The sequence below is a fragment of the Oryzias melastigma genome, linkage group LG5 (genome assembly GCF_002922805.2).
Source record: "Oryzias melastigma strain HK-1 linkage group LG5, ASM292280v2, whole genome shotgun sequence".
Classification (NCBI taxonomy): domain Eukaryota; kingdom Metazoa; phylum Chordata; class Actinopteri; order Beloniformes; family Adrianichthyidae; genus Oryzias; species Oryzias melastigma.
This window is the reverse complement of record NC_050516.1, coordinates 19,311,179-19,330,644: the sequence shown is the minus strand read 5'-3', so window position 1 is coordinate 19,330,644 and position 19,466 is coordinate 19,311,179. Positions and strand designations below refer to the sequence as shown.

At 38.9% G+C, this 19,466-nt stretch overlaps 2 protein-coding genes across 4 annotated transcripts in view; one reads left to right on the top strand and one right to left on the bottom strand.

The window, feature by feature from the left end:
- The window catches only part of LOC112144773 (mucin-2), a 3,434-nt gene extending 241 nt beyond the window's left edge, over positions 1-3,193 (bottom strand). The window contains exon 1 of one of the 2 annotated variants that reach the window (XM_024269544.2): positions 142-3,193. In XM_024269544.2, the coding sequence (XP_024125312.1) occupies positions 1,300-2,982 (1,683 nt within the window). In that variant the 5' untranslated portion in view covers positions 2,983-3,193 and the 3' untranslated portion in view covers positions 142-1,299. The remainder of the gene's footprint in view (positions 1-141) is intronic. The other variant, XM_036211976.1, reaches the window with a different exon arrangement.
- si:dkey-166d12.2 (rap1 GTPase-activating protein 1) overlaps positions 1-19,466 on the top strand; it is a 121,854-nt gene that overhangs the window by 66,909 nt on the left and 35,479 nt on the right. Inside the window, exons 1-2 of one of the 2 annotated variants that reach the window (XR_002918964.2) lie at positions 6,762-8,755; positions 18,854-18,938. The gene's annotated coding sequence lies outside the window, so the exon portion shown is untranslated. Of the gene's footprint in view, positions 1-6,761; positions 8,756-18,853; positions 18,939-19,466 lie in introns of those variants that run through there. The other variant, XR_002918963.2, reaches the window with a different exon arrangement.

Sequence of the window (19,466 nt, the reverse complement as noted above, 5' to 3'; positions counted from 1 at the left end):
ATTGCTGCTGGTGGACCCCCCACAATTTAAATGTTTCTGACAGTTACAATAAAGTCTTTGAATCTTTGAATAACTAATCACTGACGTCCTTGCACAAAAAAGTAGAATGATAGATAAAACATGTTTTATCTACCTTTCTACCTTTTTTGTGCAGGGATGTCAGTTTCATAATTTTATTTATTGCAAGTAAAACAACTTAGGAAAAAAAATGGTTACCTGACCTACTAGAACTAAAACTAAACCAATAGAACCTACATTTTATTAAACACATTTATAAATACATTTTAACTGTAATACTAAAATCTAAATCTCATGTGAAGTCAACTTTCCTTATCGCCTATTTATTACAACACTTCCTTGATGCTGCAATTATGTCGTGTACTTTCCTCTTTGCCCTACCTCTGTACAGTTTCACATTATTATTACTGTTAAATTCGTTATATTTTACTTTTATTCTACTTATTTATTTTGTTCTTATTTTTAATTTCTTTTCTATATCTTATTGTGTTGTGCATTGCTGCTGGTGGACCCCCCACAATTTAACTGTTCCTGACAGTTACAATACAGTCTTTGAATCTTTGAATAACTAATCACTGACGTCCTTGCACATAAAGTAGAATGGTAGATAAAACATGTTTTATCTACCATTCTACCTTTTTGTGCAGGGATGTCAGTTTCATAATTTTATTTATTGCAAGTAAAACAACTGGTTACCTGACCTACTAGAACTAAAACTAAATCAATAGAACCTACATTTTACTAAACACATTTATAAATACATTTTAACTGTAAGACTAAAATCTAAATCTCATGTGAAGTCAACTTTCCTTATCGCCTTTTGATCAATTTTTGTGTATTTTTTTTTTTTTTTTTTTTTTTAGACGCTGTAAATGTAACAAAGCACTTAAATGCTCTGATCACTTCCCAGCATCTTGGATCTTACAAGAGCACTACTTTCCTCTGAAGGACTTTACCATTTTTGACGTCAGTTAAATATTCCCCCTTTTACATTTATGTAAGATTTTGTCCTTCCTAGGCCACATCCTCTTACTCTCTGTGGCTTCCAACTTATTTTGTGCTCCATGTTTATTCCAAGGAACACAGTTTCAGTGACTCTTTCCACCACATGATCATCAGTAGCAATTTTTCTTCCCTAATCTGCAGGAATATGGCGATTTCCAAAAATTGTGACTTTTTTTTGTTCACAGTGAGTGAGACTTTGTTTATGTTCAACCATTGTTTTGGTTTACCTAGCGCTACACTAACCATTTTTAAAAAATCAACATTCACAGCTCTAAACTAAAAATAACGAATATGACAGAGATTGGAATCCGAAAATTTAAGTTGTTTTTTTGGTAAGTTAGATTTATTTTGGGCCCGGAGAATTGGGCGGGGTCGGTGGGTGGCATCCCGTTGTCTTGGTGTCTCTGGTTTCATTAGACATTGTTGAGGAACCATAGGAGTTGTCCGCCATAGGTTTGAAGGAGGAGCCGGAGGAGTGTTAGTAAATAGGTTTGAAGGAGGGGCCGGAGGAGTGTTAGGAAATAGGTTTGAAGGAGGAGCTGGAGGAGTTGTACCCCATTTTTGTTGTTGCTGTGCCATCCAAGCAGATCTCCTCAAGAGATTTTGGGGGCGTTGGAGTGGGGGTGGGTGGGTGGTCTCCCGCTTCATTCCTTCCTCTCTTTCCTTTCTATGTTGTTGCTGTGCAATCCGAGGTTGTATTGGTGTCTCTGGTTTTATTAGACATTGTTGAGGAACCAGAGGAGTTGTACGCCATAGGTTTGAAGGAGGATTTGGAGGAGTGTTAGGAAATAGGTTTGAAGGAGGAGCCGGAGGAGTTTTACAAAATAGGTTTGAAGGAGGAGTCAGAGGAATGTTAGGAAATAGGTTTGAAGGGGGTGGGGGTTGGGTGGGGGTATTCCTCTCCATTCCTTGCACTCTGTCCTTTCTATGTTGTTGCCGTGCAATCCGAGGTTGTATTGGTGTCTGTGGTTTTATTAGACATTGTTGAGGAACCAGAGGAGTTGTCCGCCACAGGTTTGAAGGAGGAGCCGGAGGAGTGTTAGGAAATAGGTTTGAAGGAGGAGCCGGAGGAGTTGTACCCCATTTTTGTTGTTGCTGTGCCATCCAAGCAGATCTCCTCAAAAGATTTTGGGGGCGTTGGAGTGGGGGTGGGGGGGTGGTCTCCCGCTTCATTCCTTCCTCTCTTTCCTTTCTATGTTGTTGCTGTGCAATCCGAGGTTGTATTGGTGTCTGTGGTTTTATTAGACATTGTTGAGGAACCATAGGAGTTGTCCGCCATAGGTTTGAAGGAGGAGCCGGAGGAGTGTTAGGAAATAGGTTTGAAGGGGGTGGGGGTTGGGTGGGGGCCTTCCTCTCCATTCCTTGCTCTCTTTCCTTTCTATGTTGTTGCGGTGCAATCCGAGGTTGTATTGGTGTCTCTGGTTTTATTAGACATTGTTGAGGAACCATTGGAGTTGTCCGCCATAGGTTTGAAGGAGGAGCCGGAGGAGTTTTACCCCATCTTTGTTGTTGCTGTGCCATCCAAGCAGATCTCCTCAAGTGGTTTGGGGGGCGTTGGAGTGGGGGTGGGGGCGTGGTCTCCCACTCCATTGGTTCCTCTTCTTCCCACTTACGTGGGTGTCGGATCACAAGAGTTTTTGTCGATATTGCGGGGGTGGTCCTCGCAGGGGGTGTTATGCCCTTGGTGGATATGTGTTGTTGCGGTGCCACCCGAGCAGATCTCCCGTTTTGGATTGGGAGCCGTTGGATTGGGGGTGGGGGGGTGGTCTCCCACTCCATTGGTTCCTCTTCTTCCCACTTACGTGGGTGTTGGATCAGAAGAGTTTTTGTCTGTATTGCGGGGGTGGTCTTCGCAGGGGGTGTTTTCGCCAGGGTGGATATGGATGGGGGCAAGGTTTTAGTTGTAAGGGGTTTTATCCACTTGCATATTGTGGGTGGGAATACTTTTCTAAAAGCCATTGTTTCTTGACTATCCAGTTGAAAAAGTCTTTGTGTCGTTGAGGGAACGATTTTTCTATGAGATATCTCACTCGAGGCTCAAGGATTTTTTACTGATGACGATCAGTAAAAAATGATTTCACACGTCATCACTACTGCAACATTTTACACACATGATGACACCATGTGACATCATTCATAGATCAAACGATGTCATACAAATGATTACATCATTTGTATGACATCATATGACATCATTCATAGATCAAAGATATCACAATGATGTCATACAAATGATGACATCAGAACGATGTCATCATTTGTATGACATCACAATGATGTCATACAAATGATGTAATCATTTGTATGACATCATTGTGATGTCATCAATCGCAAGGCCTTACATGTTCATCTTATTAAGGACATTATTACTGCTAAGGTTTTTCTACGATTCAACAAAATTGCTGCAATTTTTGCCACTGAAATACATTATAAAGGCTCTTCTGCATCTCCCAACTTTCTTCAACCATAACTTCTGCATAATTTATGCTATTCAGAACATTCAAACATGCTTTTGTTCTTGGAGTTTCTTTTTTAAGGTTCTTAATGGTGATACACCCTGAAGTGGCGGCACACTATCTCACAACTGAAAAAACAGCAACATTTTTTTCCAAATCCATTTGTCGATTTTTCTGTTCAACATTTTAAGAATAAACTCACCACAATTCTGGATAGAGTTGCCCCTTTAAAATAAAAAAACTGTCCGAAGATATAAAGAAATTAAAAACAAGGCTGGGACAAAACAAATCTTACAAAAAATCATCAAATTTAAAGAAATACCTTGTATATGGGGGTTAGGGACCAGAAGAATCCGCAAATACCCCTTGTGGCTGTAGAATGTCTGTTACCGGTCCATCCATACTCATTTAAAACACTCTGATCATGCTCTTTGAGCATTTAATAATGAAAATCAGATTTTTTTTGTCTCAACATAAAGATTTTTTTAGAATTTTTATTAAGAACTAAAAACTGTACAGAAGCCGACAGCGTACTTTTGACGCAGAACTCTCTGTACCTCAAAATCCGGAGCATGTGCTTCCTCATATATCAATAATAAACACTTGCCGAGGATTATATTTATTCTTCCAGATTATCTTCTAGTTATCATTGTTAGCTTCCTAGCCGGTCCTGCTGCATATTAGCAGCACCTATATTGCTAAATTAAATTCATAGTATATGATCTTTTGAGTTTTAGGGAGTAGTATGAGTTTGCGTCATGAGTTGCGATCATTTCTTTTTTCCATGCAGTGATTTTTTATGACCACTAGATGTCACTGTTGTGCGGCATTTCCATTTATGTGGATTTAAAGCAGATTTCTTGATTTATTTTGCATATTATGACACACTCAGTCATTTTTCCTTATTTTTTATACTTTATTTAACTTACAGTAAGTCACTTTATGCCTTTTATGTTGTGATAAGAATTTTTTTATTTATTTACAGACTTCTAATACTGTTTAGCAATGGAATAAACCTGTAACATCCTTCAAAAGAAGCCTCATGTCTTTCCTGTGCTCTGATCGGCACACCATCTTGTTTCCTGTTAGACCCAAACCCGAATCAGTTATGTTTACTCCATAACATTTTTAAATTAAGCTCAGTGTCATGCGAATTAAAGTGAGATGAACACTCCGATGGCTTGAAAGTTTCAGTATTTCCGGCCATTTTGGGACTCATCTGCCCATCTCAGAAGCATCAAAGCCGAGCAGCGGTTCGGCTGTGTTCCGAGCTTGAATGGCAGCTCTTTTTGTGCTGCCATTTGTCTTTTCAAAGGCTTCATCTCATGAGTGATGACTCAACTCAACAGACTAAACAGAATAGTTAATTCCTCTCATCAAGAGCCAGCCCTTACTGAACAGTTAATCCCTGTCGGTTATTTGTTTCTGTTAACATATGGACACACAGCTTATTCTTGACAGCTTTGCTGCATCAGACTTGGCTGCGTCGCGAATGTTGGTCGCACTGGACTTGGAAATGATCTTCCTGTCGAGGTAGCACATTTTTCCTTTGGTAGAGATCCACCGTTTTTGTGGCTTTCTTATTTAAAAAATGTGTCTTGTAACCCTTGTGCTATCTTTGGTATGTTGACGTTGGGAGTGGGGTCATCTGGACCCCACAAGACAGTGTGCTGAACTTTTTTTTCAATGATTTTTGATTTTCACTGGTGTCTGCGGCAGACATGAAATCCTGTCCACCTTCATCCACTTTTGTCATGGAATGGATAACACGTCAATGTAAGGCTTGGGTCATGTAGACCCGATAAGATAGGGTGTAATATTTACAAAAATGAATAATAACAGGGTTATATTTTTGTAAAGATAGCCACTTTAACCTCTTTCATTTTTATCTGCGACGCATGCAAGTTACACTCGTGTTTCAAATGAGATGTATACAAGGATGGACAAAAGATTAAACCATTTACAATAATTTTGATCAGTTATCTGACATGCTGAAAATCCAAACGTAAATGACAAAATGTATTAAGTTCAAGATAATAAACCAATTAAAATGTTTGGCATTTTTTTCAAACTCAAAGAGCTACATTGGAAAGATTAGGCCCAAGAGTATCAGGTTGCTGACCCATGCCTTCAACAGACTAGTTGTAATACCACTCCCAGTACACCCACTATCCACTAAAATCACATTCCATAAGTACACTATTAGTTTCAGAAATAGATATAGACGCATATAACTATGCATATATCAATAAAAGTATATATGCATACATCCAAGACCCATTGTTATGCATAAACACTCATTTGATTCAATTTAATCCCCAACATAACACTTTTTAGTGTGTTGGGGCTAACAGATTACAAAGCAACGAATTACTGTAATTTAATTACTTTTGTCAAAAACTGAGGAATGTAGCGAATTACAGTTCAAATGTCGGTAATAAATTTAAGTTACTGGACTACAGAAACCCTCGTTGCTCTGTTACTTTGGTTTTGTGGGTTTTGACATTTTCTCTCTGTAAATGAAACGAAACAGAGAGAGAGAGAGAGAGAGAAAAAAAAAGTCACCGGCACATATGCGCGGCGAATACTACTGCAGAGTTGGGGATCGGTCAAAGTCCAGACATGCCCTGAATGCTGTAATCACAGCGCTATAATTCAAAATCCAATGAGAGATTGAGATGCTGCGAGGAGACTTCTCACCTCGGTGTGTCGGACTCCCGGAGCCGCAGGTGAGCAGCACTGCATTTGAGGAGGAGAAAGAAACTGCTGCATTAAGTAAATCAGCTACGCCATAACATTTGTAAGAACAGACTTTGGTTAAGTTCAAACCACCCACAAAGACCCCCTCTAAAATAGTTCCCACTGAAAAGCCTCGATCAACTTCTTTACAACTAAGATAAAAGCAACATTTTCTTTGAAAATATGTAGGTCATATACGAACACCGTCTCAGCAAAGTTAGTATAGTGATTGGCAAGTTCTCTCTGAACTTTTAGGGTTCTGTTTTCTTTGCAAAAATTATTTAAAACCTAGTTGTGAAAATCCTCAAAGTGTTCATTCTGCTGCTGGACTTTATCTGTAGTTGATGTCAGCATCCTTGCTGCAAATAATGCTGGTACTGCACCGCTTCCTTTTTGAGATTCATCAATCTGTCTTCCAGATTCTCTTTGAGGCTTTTGGGAAATTAATTTCAAAGTCCTGAACAAAGATCTCTCTCATCAAAGTTTTGCTTTCACAACTCAGCTTTACATTTTATTTATTTTTTGTTTAATTAAATAATTCAAGAAAAGTTAAATGTTTGGGTAACTTTTCTCTACTTTTCTCTGTATTTACATTTTAAATGACATTCCAACGTTTTCATAAATATGTTACTAAATCAAAGTTATTTCAGTGTAAGTGTAGTGACTTGAGCTGCCTCAGGAGAGAACAGACAGTCACAGTGAGGAAACAAACAAAAAAAGAGGAATGATGCTAATGAAATAAGAAATAGGGAAAAAACAGATTCACAATGACCCACATACATTTGCTCCCCATAATTTAAAAGTATGTTCTTCCTGTGAAAATAAATGTATTACTTGTTTAGAAAGCCTAGTACTGGTCTGGTTTTGCTGACATTTATTGTGGCAAGTTTAAGAAAATGTGTTAATCTCAAACTTTTTAATTGCATCCGGTCTACCTGTTTGCCTGTTGGAGCTCAGCACGCTCCATAATTCCTGTAAGCTTCGCTGCAAGCTTCCTGGTTCACCAGTGGAGCAGCTTGAGCTGGAACTAGAGCTGGGAAGCCGTGCTGTAACTGATCTAGGCTCACGCCCTGCATTCTGATCCGGAAAAAAAAAAAAAAAAACACAAAGAAAGCAGCCGTTGTGTGTTCCTTTCACTGTCAAAACTCTTTGTGCTTCCTTGTGAGTTTAACATTTCCTGGGAGATACCTGAAAATTGATCCTCGCATAGATGTGGGAAGCTGAAAAGCTTTTCCCCACATGTGATCGATTAGTCCCACAACCAGACCACTTTCTGGAGATCAGTACAACAACACACAAAACCTTTCAAGCACCTCAACCTATCATCAGAGGACTATAGTCCAGAGCTGAAACGCAGGAAGGAAAGAGATTTTAGAGAGCTTTTCTGTTGCAGCTCTTGTTTGGTGAAACGATGGATCATTTGTTTTGTGTGTTTGTGTTGACTGCTACATGTGTGGGATAGACTTGTGTGCAAAAAAAAAAAAAAAGGCACTGAGTGTCAGAAAGTTGAGTCAGATGGGAGGGAAAAAAATCAGCATGGATGACGCATCCTGAATAATCACTTTCATCTTTGACTTCCAATTTCCACAGTGAATATGTAGATAAGTCGACTTGCCTGTGTGCCTCTTCCGTGATATTATTGCAGGATTAGGCTGGATGATGAACTGATTCGGAATGTAATCATTTAATATTAGATACAGTGGTTTGGAAAAGATAAATGAGCTTTACCAGAATATGATGAAAGGGATTCAAATCCTTTTTCTCTGCACTGTTTTGGGAATACAGGACTGTACAAAACAAAAAGGGGGAAGGTGTGAGTGATTCGCTGGACATCACTGGTCCTCACTCGTTCCCCTCACCAGCTGAACAAGTGATTTTTCTTCATCATTCGTGAGGGTGCTACAGAATCTGCAACATTCAAGAGCTCTTCAGCTCACCGCCTGCCACTAATGTGTCAAACGGACAATGAGATGCTTAGGCTTATTTGTGCAGGATGGGTTTATTATGTTGAATCAAGCTGTCAGAGTGAGGCGGATTTTTATTCTCTGTTTCGTGATGCTTCGCTTTCAAGCCCACATTCAGCTGCAGCGTTTCGCCAAAAATCTGGTATTAATTAAAAGACTCAGTGGAGCCAACGCTTCCCGAAGCAACAGCCAGGGCTTGGATGTGCAGCTCTCTGTCTTCAGCAGATCAAGAAAAAAAAAGAAAAAAAGAAAGGAGGTGGAGATGGAAACAGAGGGGGAGACTTTGGGAGGGAGAGCGAACGACTGAGAGAGGAACGCTCGCTTCAGAATGAAAACAGACCGAAGAGTGCGTGCGGAGGGTTGTGGGGAGGGTGAGGATAAAACAGGGAGGGGAAAAACGGAAAGGGGAGGGCTGCTCTCAGCATCATCTGACAGGAGGGAGGCTGATCTCCGACAGCAGGTGTTGGAGGACAGGGAGACTGTGCCAGACGCACGAAGGGAGAAATACATTTACAAGCACCAAGTTGTTGAGGAGAGGAAGCTGAGCCGCAAGTGAGATAGCGCTACAGACAGGTAAGCATGAAGAGAGATGACAGAGTGCAGAGCCGGTGGAGGGATAAACTGCTGAGGGACAGATAAATTGAGCTGAAGTCAAGACGGCACTGACAAGTAAAGGGAGAAAACTGGCGTAGAATAGATCCAGCTAAAAAGAGTGCATCTAGTACAACTTAAGCTGATCTGCCCTGATCTCTTTATCCCATTGTGAAGCACTCTAATGCTGAACTTTCTCTCTCCGTCTGCCTCTTCTTTCCCTGTTGTCCACACAGGAAGTGGACGACCGGCATCTTGAGTAATTGACTGTACTTTTGTGCATTAGCTACTGTTCTTGATTAGATTAACTGTGAACTTGCAAAGCTAATGGGTTTATGTGCACTTGTTTCTTTTTGGATTGTGTGTTGGGGTGAGTGGGTGTGTGCATGTGCGTGTATAAATTGACTCAATCCTTGTAATCTGTGATTAATGGGATAAGTGCTGCTGAAGATGCACACCGTAAAGCCAAAATGTGAACTCTAGCTACGAAGTCTTAGAACTTGAAGCTTGCTGCTAGAGTATAAATTGGAAACTCGAAGTAGACTTGGGAGATTAGCCTATAGTTTCTCAGAATATTGTCTAAACAAACTTATGGCCAGACATGGTGTTGTGGTCTGAGCCAAGACACAATTTATATTTGATCAAGCTTACAGCTACCTGGGAGACCCCTGTGGAAATAACGTATGAAAGCAAACAACTTAAAAACACAGAACTGGCAGCATAAAAGCAGAGAAACATGGATGGGGAGCTAGCTTGGAGGTCTACCCTGCGGAGGTTGAAGTTTTATGGCAAAGTCAGCCGGTTCTCTGCTGAGAGGGCTGGAGATCTAAGGGCGGAGTTGAAAACAGGTGATTAACAAAATGGCCAACTCTGCTGCTTGCTGTAGTGAGGTCATGTTGACGGAATGAGAATGTTGTGCGGAGCGGTGCAGATAAAAACTTAGGATGTGTCAGAATTCCTTCCCTAACCCTTAATTAGTATTTAACCCTTGTGGTATCTTTTGGGTCCCGATGACCCCAGCCTTACATTGACGTGTTATCCCTCTCATGACAAATGTGGATGAAGGTGGACAGGATTTCATGTCTGCCATGGAGACCAATGAAAATCACAAATCATTAAAAAAAAAAAAAAGTTCAGCGGACTGTCTTGTGGGGTCCAGATGACCCTACTCCCAACGTTACCTAGGATAGCAAAAGGAATAGGGTGTTCACCATTTTGTTGTACTGTCCAAATCTACAATTCCAAAACTCAGTGCCCTAGAAATTTCCCTGAAGTCTCTGTAAACCAATGTACTTGGATGCTCACTAGGTAGGCAAATATAGACCTCAATGCATTGTGCTTAACCAATTTTTCGTGTGGAAAAAAATATACTTTTCTTTTTTAATAAATCATTCAAGTTGCGATCATCAGAAAACAGCTGATTCATAAATAGTCCTAGTAAAATGTTATTAAAATTAAGTTTTTGCTTTTGGAAATCTATGAGATCATATTTGCCTTTTAAAAAATAAAAAGTAGTATGAATGGTGTTTGAATTGCTTTAAAATCAAGACTGTTAGATATCCCCACACTATACACTGTATTTTTTAGTAGTAGTAGTAGAGAGGGAATTCAGACATAGCCAATGGCTGATTGCTTGACAAATTCACTGGCTTTGGTTTTAATGAGTTGTTGCTGAAAGGAGAAATGCCAGGCTGTTTGTGGAACTGTAATAAAGTGTTCGGCTGGATTGTTTTTGGATTCGGTCTGTATTATTATACGTTTGTTTTTTGCATTAATAGGGATTGGTTGTTTAACTTGGATGTTGGGGCAAAGGAAGCTGGTTGTTGTGGAAATTGTGTAGAAATTGGCAAATTCTTGCTAATTGATGTCTTAAATCAATGATATAAATCTGACTTTTACCCTATTTTCTCTTCTATTTTCTCAAGTCTCCCTGTTGAGACTGAAATTGAGGATGAGCCGAGACCAGCTGGGGAGAGTTTAGTCTATCCCGACTTCTCCTCTTCAGCATGACTGCCTCTTCAATTACTTGTACTCTCCATCTTTCTTTCTTTACTTGTTCTTATCTAGCTTGGAGACAAGCATTCATCACCTTAATCATGAAGTATATCTATTGGATACCTATTGTGGTTGCTTGTTGCTGGCTGACTCGCAACTTGAGTTTATAGAGAACGGTTCCACACAAAAATAGGGGGATGGCTTGGATACTAAAACACTCTGTTTAACCTTCTTGGTTTTGTGGGCCTAACTCAACAAAACATTGACTTTTGAGAGGGTGTTCATTGGAAGACCCCAGTGACCCACTTGCACCATTTTACCCACAACAGTTGTTCATTATTTTAGGGTGTGGAGCATAAATATCAGCTAGAATGTTAAACGTTTGGGTCTAGAGAAAAATTGATTGGGCGATATATCGAGATATTCCAATATCACACAATATTTAATTATTTATGAGCGTTCTTCGGCATTTGACTCTTGTTTTCTACTTCAGGATACGTATCGTATCATCTGACTCTTGCCAATACACACCTATAGTAAAACGGTATTGCATATCACGTGTCCTTATATCAGGGTGTCAAACTCAATCCCACAGGGCCCCAAAATCCACAACACACCGGGCCGAACATGATAATCATTTATTGAACACACTAAAACTAAATTTTGAAAACTTTAAAAAGGTAATTTTTTTTACATTACTATGAATAAAAACAAGCAGGAATATTATTCCGGAATAAATCAATTTAGAGCTTAAATAACTCTCAATATTTTACTCTCTGTAAAAATATATTTTGTCAACATTATATAATTTAGAAATAAGCGCAAGATCACATTGGGTCATTAATAACATTAAAATAAAATGATATTGAGGGCCGGATATAATTACCTGGAGGGCCAGATCCGGCCCCCGGGCCTTGACTTTGACACAGGTGCCCAGCATGATGGCACAGTCTGATCTCTTTCTTTGATGTTTTCCAATGGATCTGATTGTTATTTCAAGTGTCTGTTAATCTTCCAATAAAAAGGTTGTCCTTTAATTTTTGATTACTATTTTTTCTTGTCACCTATTGTTCACTCTTTCAAGTAGTGTATTTTGCAATGAAGACAGTTGAGGAGTGAAATTATAAACTGTTCTAAAGATGATGCATAAAAAGTGGCACGCTGACTTGTGAGCATATGCAAAGACTTGAGCCTTCTTCTTGAGAAAACTTTGCTAAGCTAAAGCTTCTAACTCACTCGTTTTAGAATTACTGCACAAGCTGTATGTTGGCAAACATAGATGCTAAGTGTTGTTGGTGAACCAGCCGTGTTAGAAACTAAAATTGTCCAGAAAAACTTTTTTTTTTAACATCAATTTGCACTTAAACTGTTTGTAGATATACAGTAAATCCCATTCTTGGCTAATATATTATACTGTGGGCAGAAAATACAGACAAGAAAAAAAAACTATCACCAGATTTTGTGCTGTAACGTCTCAAACATTTGCAGCATGAAAACAGGTCACTATTGAAGTGTTTATCTTGTTAAAATGACACGATTTAAAGCTTCTATGCCAAAGTTCATGTTGCTGCTGAGCTGAGATGTATCACACACAGAGGCATTTTTTTACAGACCAAGAACACTCGTCAGTGCCAACATCCTTTTATGACCACTTAGCCATTCAGAGAGGCTCAAGGGAAACATAGCAACTTGCCAAAACCACCGACTTCTAATTTGATCAGATGCACTCTAATGAACCCAGTGTATAGAGAGACCTTGACACTTTGTGCATGTGGGTTGCCAGGTTGCAAATGAAAAGTTCTTGATTTTATTTATTTATTGTTAGCAAACAAGGTGATAGTCAATGAGTTTAGTTTAAAAAATAAAAAAATATTGTATTTTTTAATGAAAAAAAAAAACATGATGTTGCTCTGTGGTGGCTTGGGATTGTTTTTACCCTTAAAACACTGAGTTTATTTACATTCCCGCTAACTATGCAATCTTTTGATCTCTTGAATTTCATATTTTTTTAGGGGAGCATGGAAACACAATCTGATGTTCTCATTATGGCAACTATTACATGATTGTTAGATAATGAGAAACCTGTTATGGCCTGGGTTTACTAATTGTGATTAGGTAATAAAATTAATAATCTGATAATTTCTGCATAATGATTTAGAAAATAAGATGTTGGTTAATAGCAGAAATTCATTTAAATACTTTGTAATTCTTGTAAATGACAGAAGTAAAGGGGTTCTTGTAGGTTTACTTACTCTGTAGCTGCTATTTTGGTCCATTCTTCCATGTGGATCTTCTCTACAACTGTAATGTTTGGGACCACAGCTGGACAACACAGACTTTAAATTCTCTATTGGATTGAGGTCTAGACCAGGGATGGGGAAACCTGGTCCTCGAGAGCCACCTTCCTGCATGTTTTCCAAAATACCCTGCTCTGGCATGTTCTTATTGGCTAGACGCACCTGAACCAGGTAATCAGTCATGAGTAGGGATTCATGACAATTGCCTGGTTCAGGTGTGTCCCTACCCCTGGTCTACAGGTCTTTCAAAACCTTGAAATTCTTTTTACATGGCCAGTCCTTCATTGCCCTTTCATTAGGTCTGGGTTAATTGTCATGCTAAAATATGTCCAATGTTCTCACTGATGGAAGGAGATGTTTTGACCAAAGTCACTTCATACATGGCCCCAGTCATCCAAAGCCCAGTTGGAGTGAGATTCCGTGATTTACTCTTTTCCATTATGATCTGTTTCTTCTCATTGAGCCGTCGACTTGCTGCTTCTTCCCAGTTTTTGTTCAGCACAATCTCCCCTGGTGTCCTCAGACAGCTCTTTGGTCTTGGCCATGGTGGAGAGGTTTCAGTCCGACTGTGCAAGGGTGAAAACAAGTGTCTTTTGTACAGACAACCATTTCAAACAGGTGCTAATAACACATGTAGTGATAATAAGATAATGATCTTCTTAAAGATGTAGTAGGAGGTCTATGAGGGAGAAAATTATTGATCGTTTTTAGGGACTAAAAACATATTCTGCAGCATTGTTCAAATAAATTCTTTGAATATAACACCATGCCATTTCCTGGATTATATTTATTCATGCTGCCTTTCACATTTGAAATCTAACAATAATAAACATAAAATACAACTTGGGAAAACTGGGACAACTTGCAGAATTTATGATAGATTATTTTTTTTCTGTATTGTACATGTTTTTTCTAGGTTTTCTCATTTTCAATGATTCCTTTTGAATAATTCATAATATGAAGAAAAGAACATAGAAGACGTTAGTCATGTTAACAGAAGTGTGCAGAGCTTGATCTTTCCAAATATTCTATTCACATAATTCAAAGCTTGCACTTCCATAGGTTCCATGAATCATGGATCATTTAGGGTTATACTTGGATAAAAAAAAAAACTGTACTTGTGATCTCATTAATATTAAAGAGCAGAGGGTTCTTATGTGCAACCCTTTGGAAACCAAATGAAAAGGTAGTCTTCCTGTACCGCTTTATATTTTGTTTGCAATAGAAGTGTATTTTTGGTTTAACTGGACTTTTACAAAAAAATGTAGCCTTAAATTAAAAAAAAAACGTTTTGACTGCTTAAAAAAAAAACTCTGCCGGTGGTAAAGAAACTCCTTGATTAGTTTTTAGATACACTGTTTTTTGTGATTTAAAGTTGCTAGATGGTAATAACTGTTTATTTTTAAAGGATAACCAAACACTAAATCAACTTTTTTTTGGCTGTTGACTTTTTTACATAGGGCTTCTATAAATAGGACTTTAAAAGTGCTTTCTGTTGGTCCTCGCCACATTTTTGACAATTTAGATTAAATTTAAAAATACGAGGTATTACAGGTGTATTGTGTGATTGGTCAACTGGTGTAAATTCCACATCATTTCAGGGGTGTCATGTCATCATCCTCTGCAGCTCCAGTATAAAACCCTCACTTTGATTTTGTAACGGTCGGTCGTTATCGTGTTAGCTTTAGAATGGCTCATAGTTGTTTTGCCTTCAGTTGTCAAAAATCTACTGGCTTGCACAATTTTCCAGTGGACTTGGAAGTTAGGCAACAGTGGTTTAGTGCAATTGGCATTGAATCCAGCAAACTCCGTCCTGATGATCGATTTGCAATGACATTGCATTCAGAATTCAATGCTTAATACATTAGCCTTTACTAGCTATGATGTTAGCATAATTTTACCATTCTCAGACACTGGTCCCTTTTGGTCCTGCAAACCCTTGTGTTGTTCCAAGATATGCATCCCCTGCCAGAATTCGTATCCCCCGTCGCTGGCATTGTTGATTTGTTTTGTAGCATTCATATTGGAGTCCCACCGTCTGGGATAATATCTAGAGAAAAATCTTCAACCACACACAGAAAGTTCTGTGGTGAAATCATCTACATTATTGTCTCTATAGACATACCACACTATATTACAATATACAGTGAACCTGGCATCACTTTGCTATGCATCTTTTTCAATTACTGAAGCTTCCCTTAGCCCCGCCCCCTTTTTAAATGCATTTTTCAAATTTGTGCTGAGAGTGGAGTTAGTCCTGTTGTTTTACCCTTTAAATGGCTACATGCTGTTTAGCTTAACCGTCAGAGGACAAACAATCACCACAGATGCCATGAAACATTAACTGATGATTGTTTCTTGTGCAATAGGTTTTAAAGCAGTTTTAGTCCAGGCTTGAAATATATGAAATGCTTTGTTAAACTAGGACACATTAGCATTAGAAAAGTTGTAAATGTTTTTTTTAGAGCTTGTCTAATGTATTTAATAGCGAATAGGTCGTTTGCATGGATGAAAAAACAAAAAAACAACTTTTTTTGTGGACAATATTTCTGTTTTTATGTCTGTCAGTGAATTTGATGGTCTCTCATAGCAAACAGCATTCATAGTTTTGAGTTCAAGGTTAAAAGAGAGTGCTTCCTAAAAAAAAAAAACATTTCTGTAAAGACAAAGAGTGATTCTCTAACCTAAATGTATATTCTGAAGCATATTTGTGGAGCCTGCTGTTATTCTAAAGTTCTGCACAGCTGCATCTTGATTGGGCTGCAGAAATCAGTAGCAAAGGTCATGAACCAGCGCTCCATGGAGGCTGCAGCCTGGTAAACACAGAATTAATTGGTGGATTTAGATTCTGAGTGCCCTGTGTCTGATTTAGAAACTATTGCTGCTGGGCATGAAGAAAATCATTTGATTATAAGCAAAGGGATTTATCCTTGGACAGATTTGTTTCATGCATGCTCATACATTGATTTATTCTGAAGTGGTGGCTTTAAAAATCTATTTGAGCACAATAGGGCATGGAAAAAAAACTTTAGAGAGTAACATTCTGATTTCATGTCAACATTCATTGAACAGTTTGATTTTGGGGTTTGTTGTTTACTGATTTGGTTTATTAACTGCAGCTAAATAAAAAAGAGAGAACACAATCATCTTACATAGAGAGAAGAAAAATAAAAATATCCATCCACCCATTTTTTTTGAACCCATTTCATCCTTCAGGGGCTGCCGGAGCCTGACCTGGCCACTATTAGGCAAAGGCAGGGTGCGGCCTGGACAGGTCACCAGTCTGTCGCAGGGCTAACATATTACAATTTCTGTCATCATTTCAATACATTTTAAAATGTTCTTCTGGTATTGTTTACATTTGTTACCAAATTTCATAGGAAAATAAACCCATTACCCATCACTGTTCTGTCGGTGATGGAATAAAAGTCTGCCTCCAGCTGACGCCTGTCTCTCATGAACGCTGGGCTGCCTGGCAAAATTTTGGAATAAACACCCGAGCTACTAAAGGCAGATATATGGTATTGTGCATATAAAATGAAAGTGTTTTGCCGATGAAGAAAAAAAGGGGGCGTTTGTTTTAACCTGGGGGCGGTGCTGGCAGCGCACTCTTCTTGGAAGGGGCTGTTCCTCACTTTGTGACACCACAATCTGAAGACCCACTTATTTTTGTGTATTTGAAGGGGCTGGTGCTCAGAGTGCAGAGTTTTAGAGGAATGCTTAGAGATGCGTGAATGGATCAAAATCCCACTTTGAGCTTGTTTTTCGAGAAGAATAAACACAATACACTTAAAAGCTTAAAAAAGTTGATTTTGCTCAATATAGACCCTTTAATTTTTCTGGTGTGTTTGGTAAGATTGAGTTATATTTTCTCCCTTGAGTGCATGTTTATATTATGAATTAACACTTGTAACTAGAGAATAATCTCTTTCACTAGGTTCATGTGTAGAAATTGGGATTTTTTAGTGAAACTTTCTGTATTTGTTTAAAAACAAACTCGTCGTTCTGTCTTTAGATCCCTTTGGATGCTGGAAATGCACATCCCTTTGCTTCACTTGCAGACCAACAGATGATTTACTGAATATCCTTTTTATAGATTTTAACTTAATAAAGAAAACATACATCATCGTGTAATGGTTGCTGATAACACGGGCTTTCGTTGTTGGTAACAATGTTTCTGCATGCTGTGTGCCAAGCCTTTTACCCTTTTCATTTCTCACATAAATCCTTTAATCTGAGCTGTGTGTCAGTGTGTTAATGGACCTTTCATACGCACACACACTTTCACACACTCACGTTAAATCTACACAGCTATTCTTCTTTTCCTTCCTCTTCCATTCACGCCTCAGCCAAACCACACTAAAAGTCTAAAAATGGAGTCCCGCCCTTTCAGGGTATTTGGTCTTTCTAACGCTCACTCGTCCGAAAAAGGGGGTGGTGGTTAAACTAGAAAAGGTCATGATAATATGACAAATACACACAGCCTCAAGCCTGATGCTTGAAATTGGAGCTAGCTCTCCAAATCCCTCCCCCATGAAAGGTGTAGATCAAGTGATTTATGAAGCTACACTAGACAGAGAAATTAAGGCTACCTAACAGCCTGCCACTTTCACTCCAGTTGGTACACTTGTCTAATATAACTTTAATAAAGGAAATAGACAAGATGAAAAACACACTCCTATTTCCCAATACCAGTTCCATGTTTCAGGAGCTTTTTTCTATCATAAATCGTAACGAGCATAAAGTTTTATCAAGACAAGTGGAAAAGGAAGGCCACGTGCACTGTAAACAAATTCCCTTTTGTAAGAGTTTTCTGTGCTAGTGGGAAATGCATTTTACATTTAGTTTTATATGACAGACAAAGTGCACCTGGACGTGCCGACACTGAGAAGCAGAAGTGGCTGTCAGAAGGATCTATCAAGTTCTTTTAGTCTTTTTACCTGAATTGAGCTGGGATCAGAGGAAAAACTACTTGCAGCATAAATTGATTTCCTAACCTCACTTGAGGTCAGAAGTGGGTTGTTGGGAGACTGCAGCTCTGTTTACTCAGACCAGATTATCCTCAGCTGTAGCCGGTACGTTTTTTATTTATTTTTTACATTTGCAGCTGCAGTCTGTCATTATATAGATGGTGTAGCAGAAGAGGAAGTAAAGGCCTTTTTACAGCTTCGACACCTGCTTTGTTTTGTGCCACAATGGGAAATATCTGACTGCGAGTGCACACTCTGACCCCGTAATTTTCATTTTTTACTCTCAACAAGAAATCATATTGTTCCATTGTCCTCGTTTTGCTTCTGCTGCTGAGCATCGTTCAGAAATGCCCTCTGCTGCAGGTTGGTGCTGCAGGATGCTTGCACAGACGAGCTGCCAGCTCAAGCCAGTGAGTGTTGTGTGAGACGAAGTGTGAAGTAATATGCTGTGACCAGAATCCTAGTCAGACTGGTAATTGACTCCAATCACACAGGGAAGAGAGTAGGCTGAGAGGAACAGAGGAAGAGTGGCCGGGGCAGCAGGTTTGGAGATGAAAGCTGAGGGTCCTTTCTTCTTTTTCTTTGTAGCAATTTTCACTTTGTTCTTCCTCGTTTCTACACTTTTTCCTCCTCGGCAGTTCTCTTGGTAGTCTGGTTCACAGACTGGTCTTTAATTGCACTCGTTTTATCAGCCTCCACCAAGTTGGTGTATAGGCCAAAATATAGAGTAAACCAAAATTGCTTTTTATTTCTTATGAATGAAGAAAAACAGAATGTTGCCACTTTTTCAACCAAAGTCATTTCTTTCTCTCCGGCAGGAAACGAGATGGAAGGATTCTTCGTGAAGTAGAGCCTTTGACAGGACGCTTCCACTGTCCACTTCCTTCTACCTCGCCAGCAAAGGTAAACAATCAGGCTTGGATTTGCATTTAGAGATAGTGCCAAGGATTAACTGCAAAAGAGGACACTGCGGATTTTGACTAAATCAATGAATTTAAACAGATTTCAACTCAACTCCTGAGATGTCACAAAGGCAAAAAAATAAAGCCCTCCACATGCAGCACTCTCGTTATCTCTTCCCTGGTGAAGTGCGTAAACATGTGTCCATGTTTTATTTAGGATCAAAAGAATAAAGTACTCCACAGCTCTTTATGTGAGCCTCTCATTCACAACAGCCTGCTCTCTTTGCATAAGCTAATTGCTCTTTATTGTGCCTCGTTTCATCTGGATTGAATAGACCAGTTATTGCTGCAAGTCTCACATAACAGACTGCAAACCTCTTCATTTACCAAATGCTGACAAGCAGGGATCAGTTTATGAATACATTCTTCATGCAATCATTTCACAGATGCAGCGTTGTTTTTTGGCTTATATATATATATATATATATATATATATATATATATATATATATATATATATATATATATA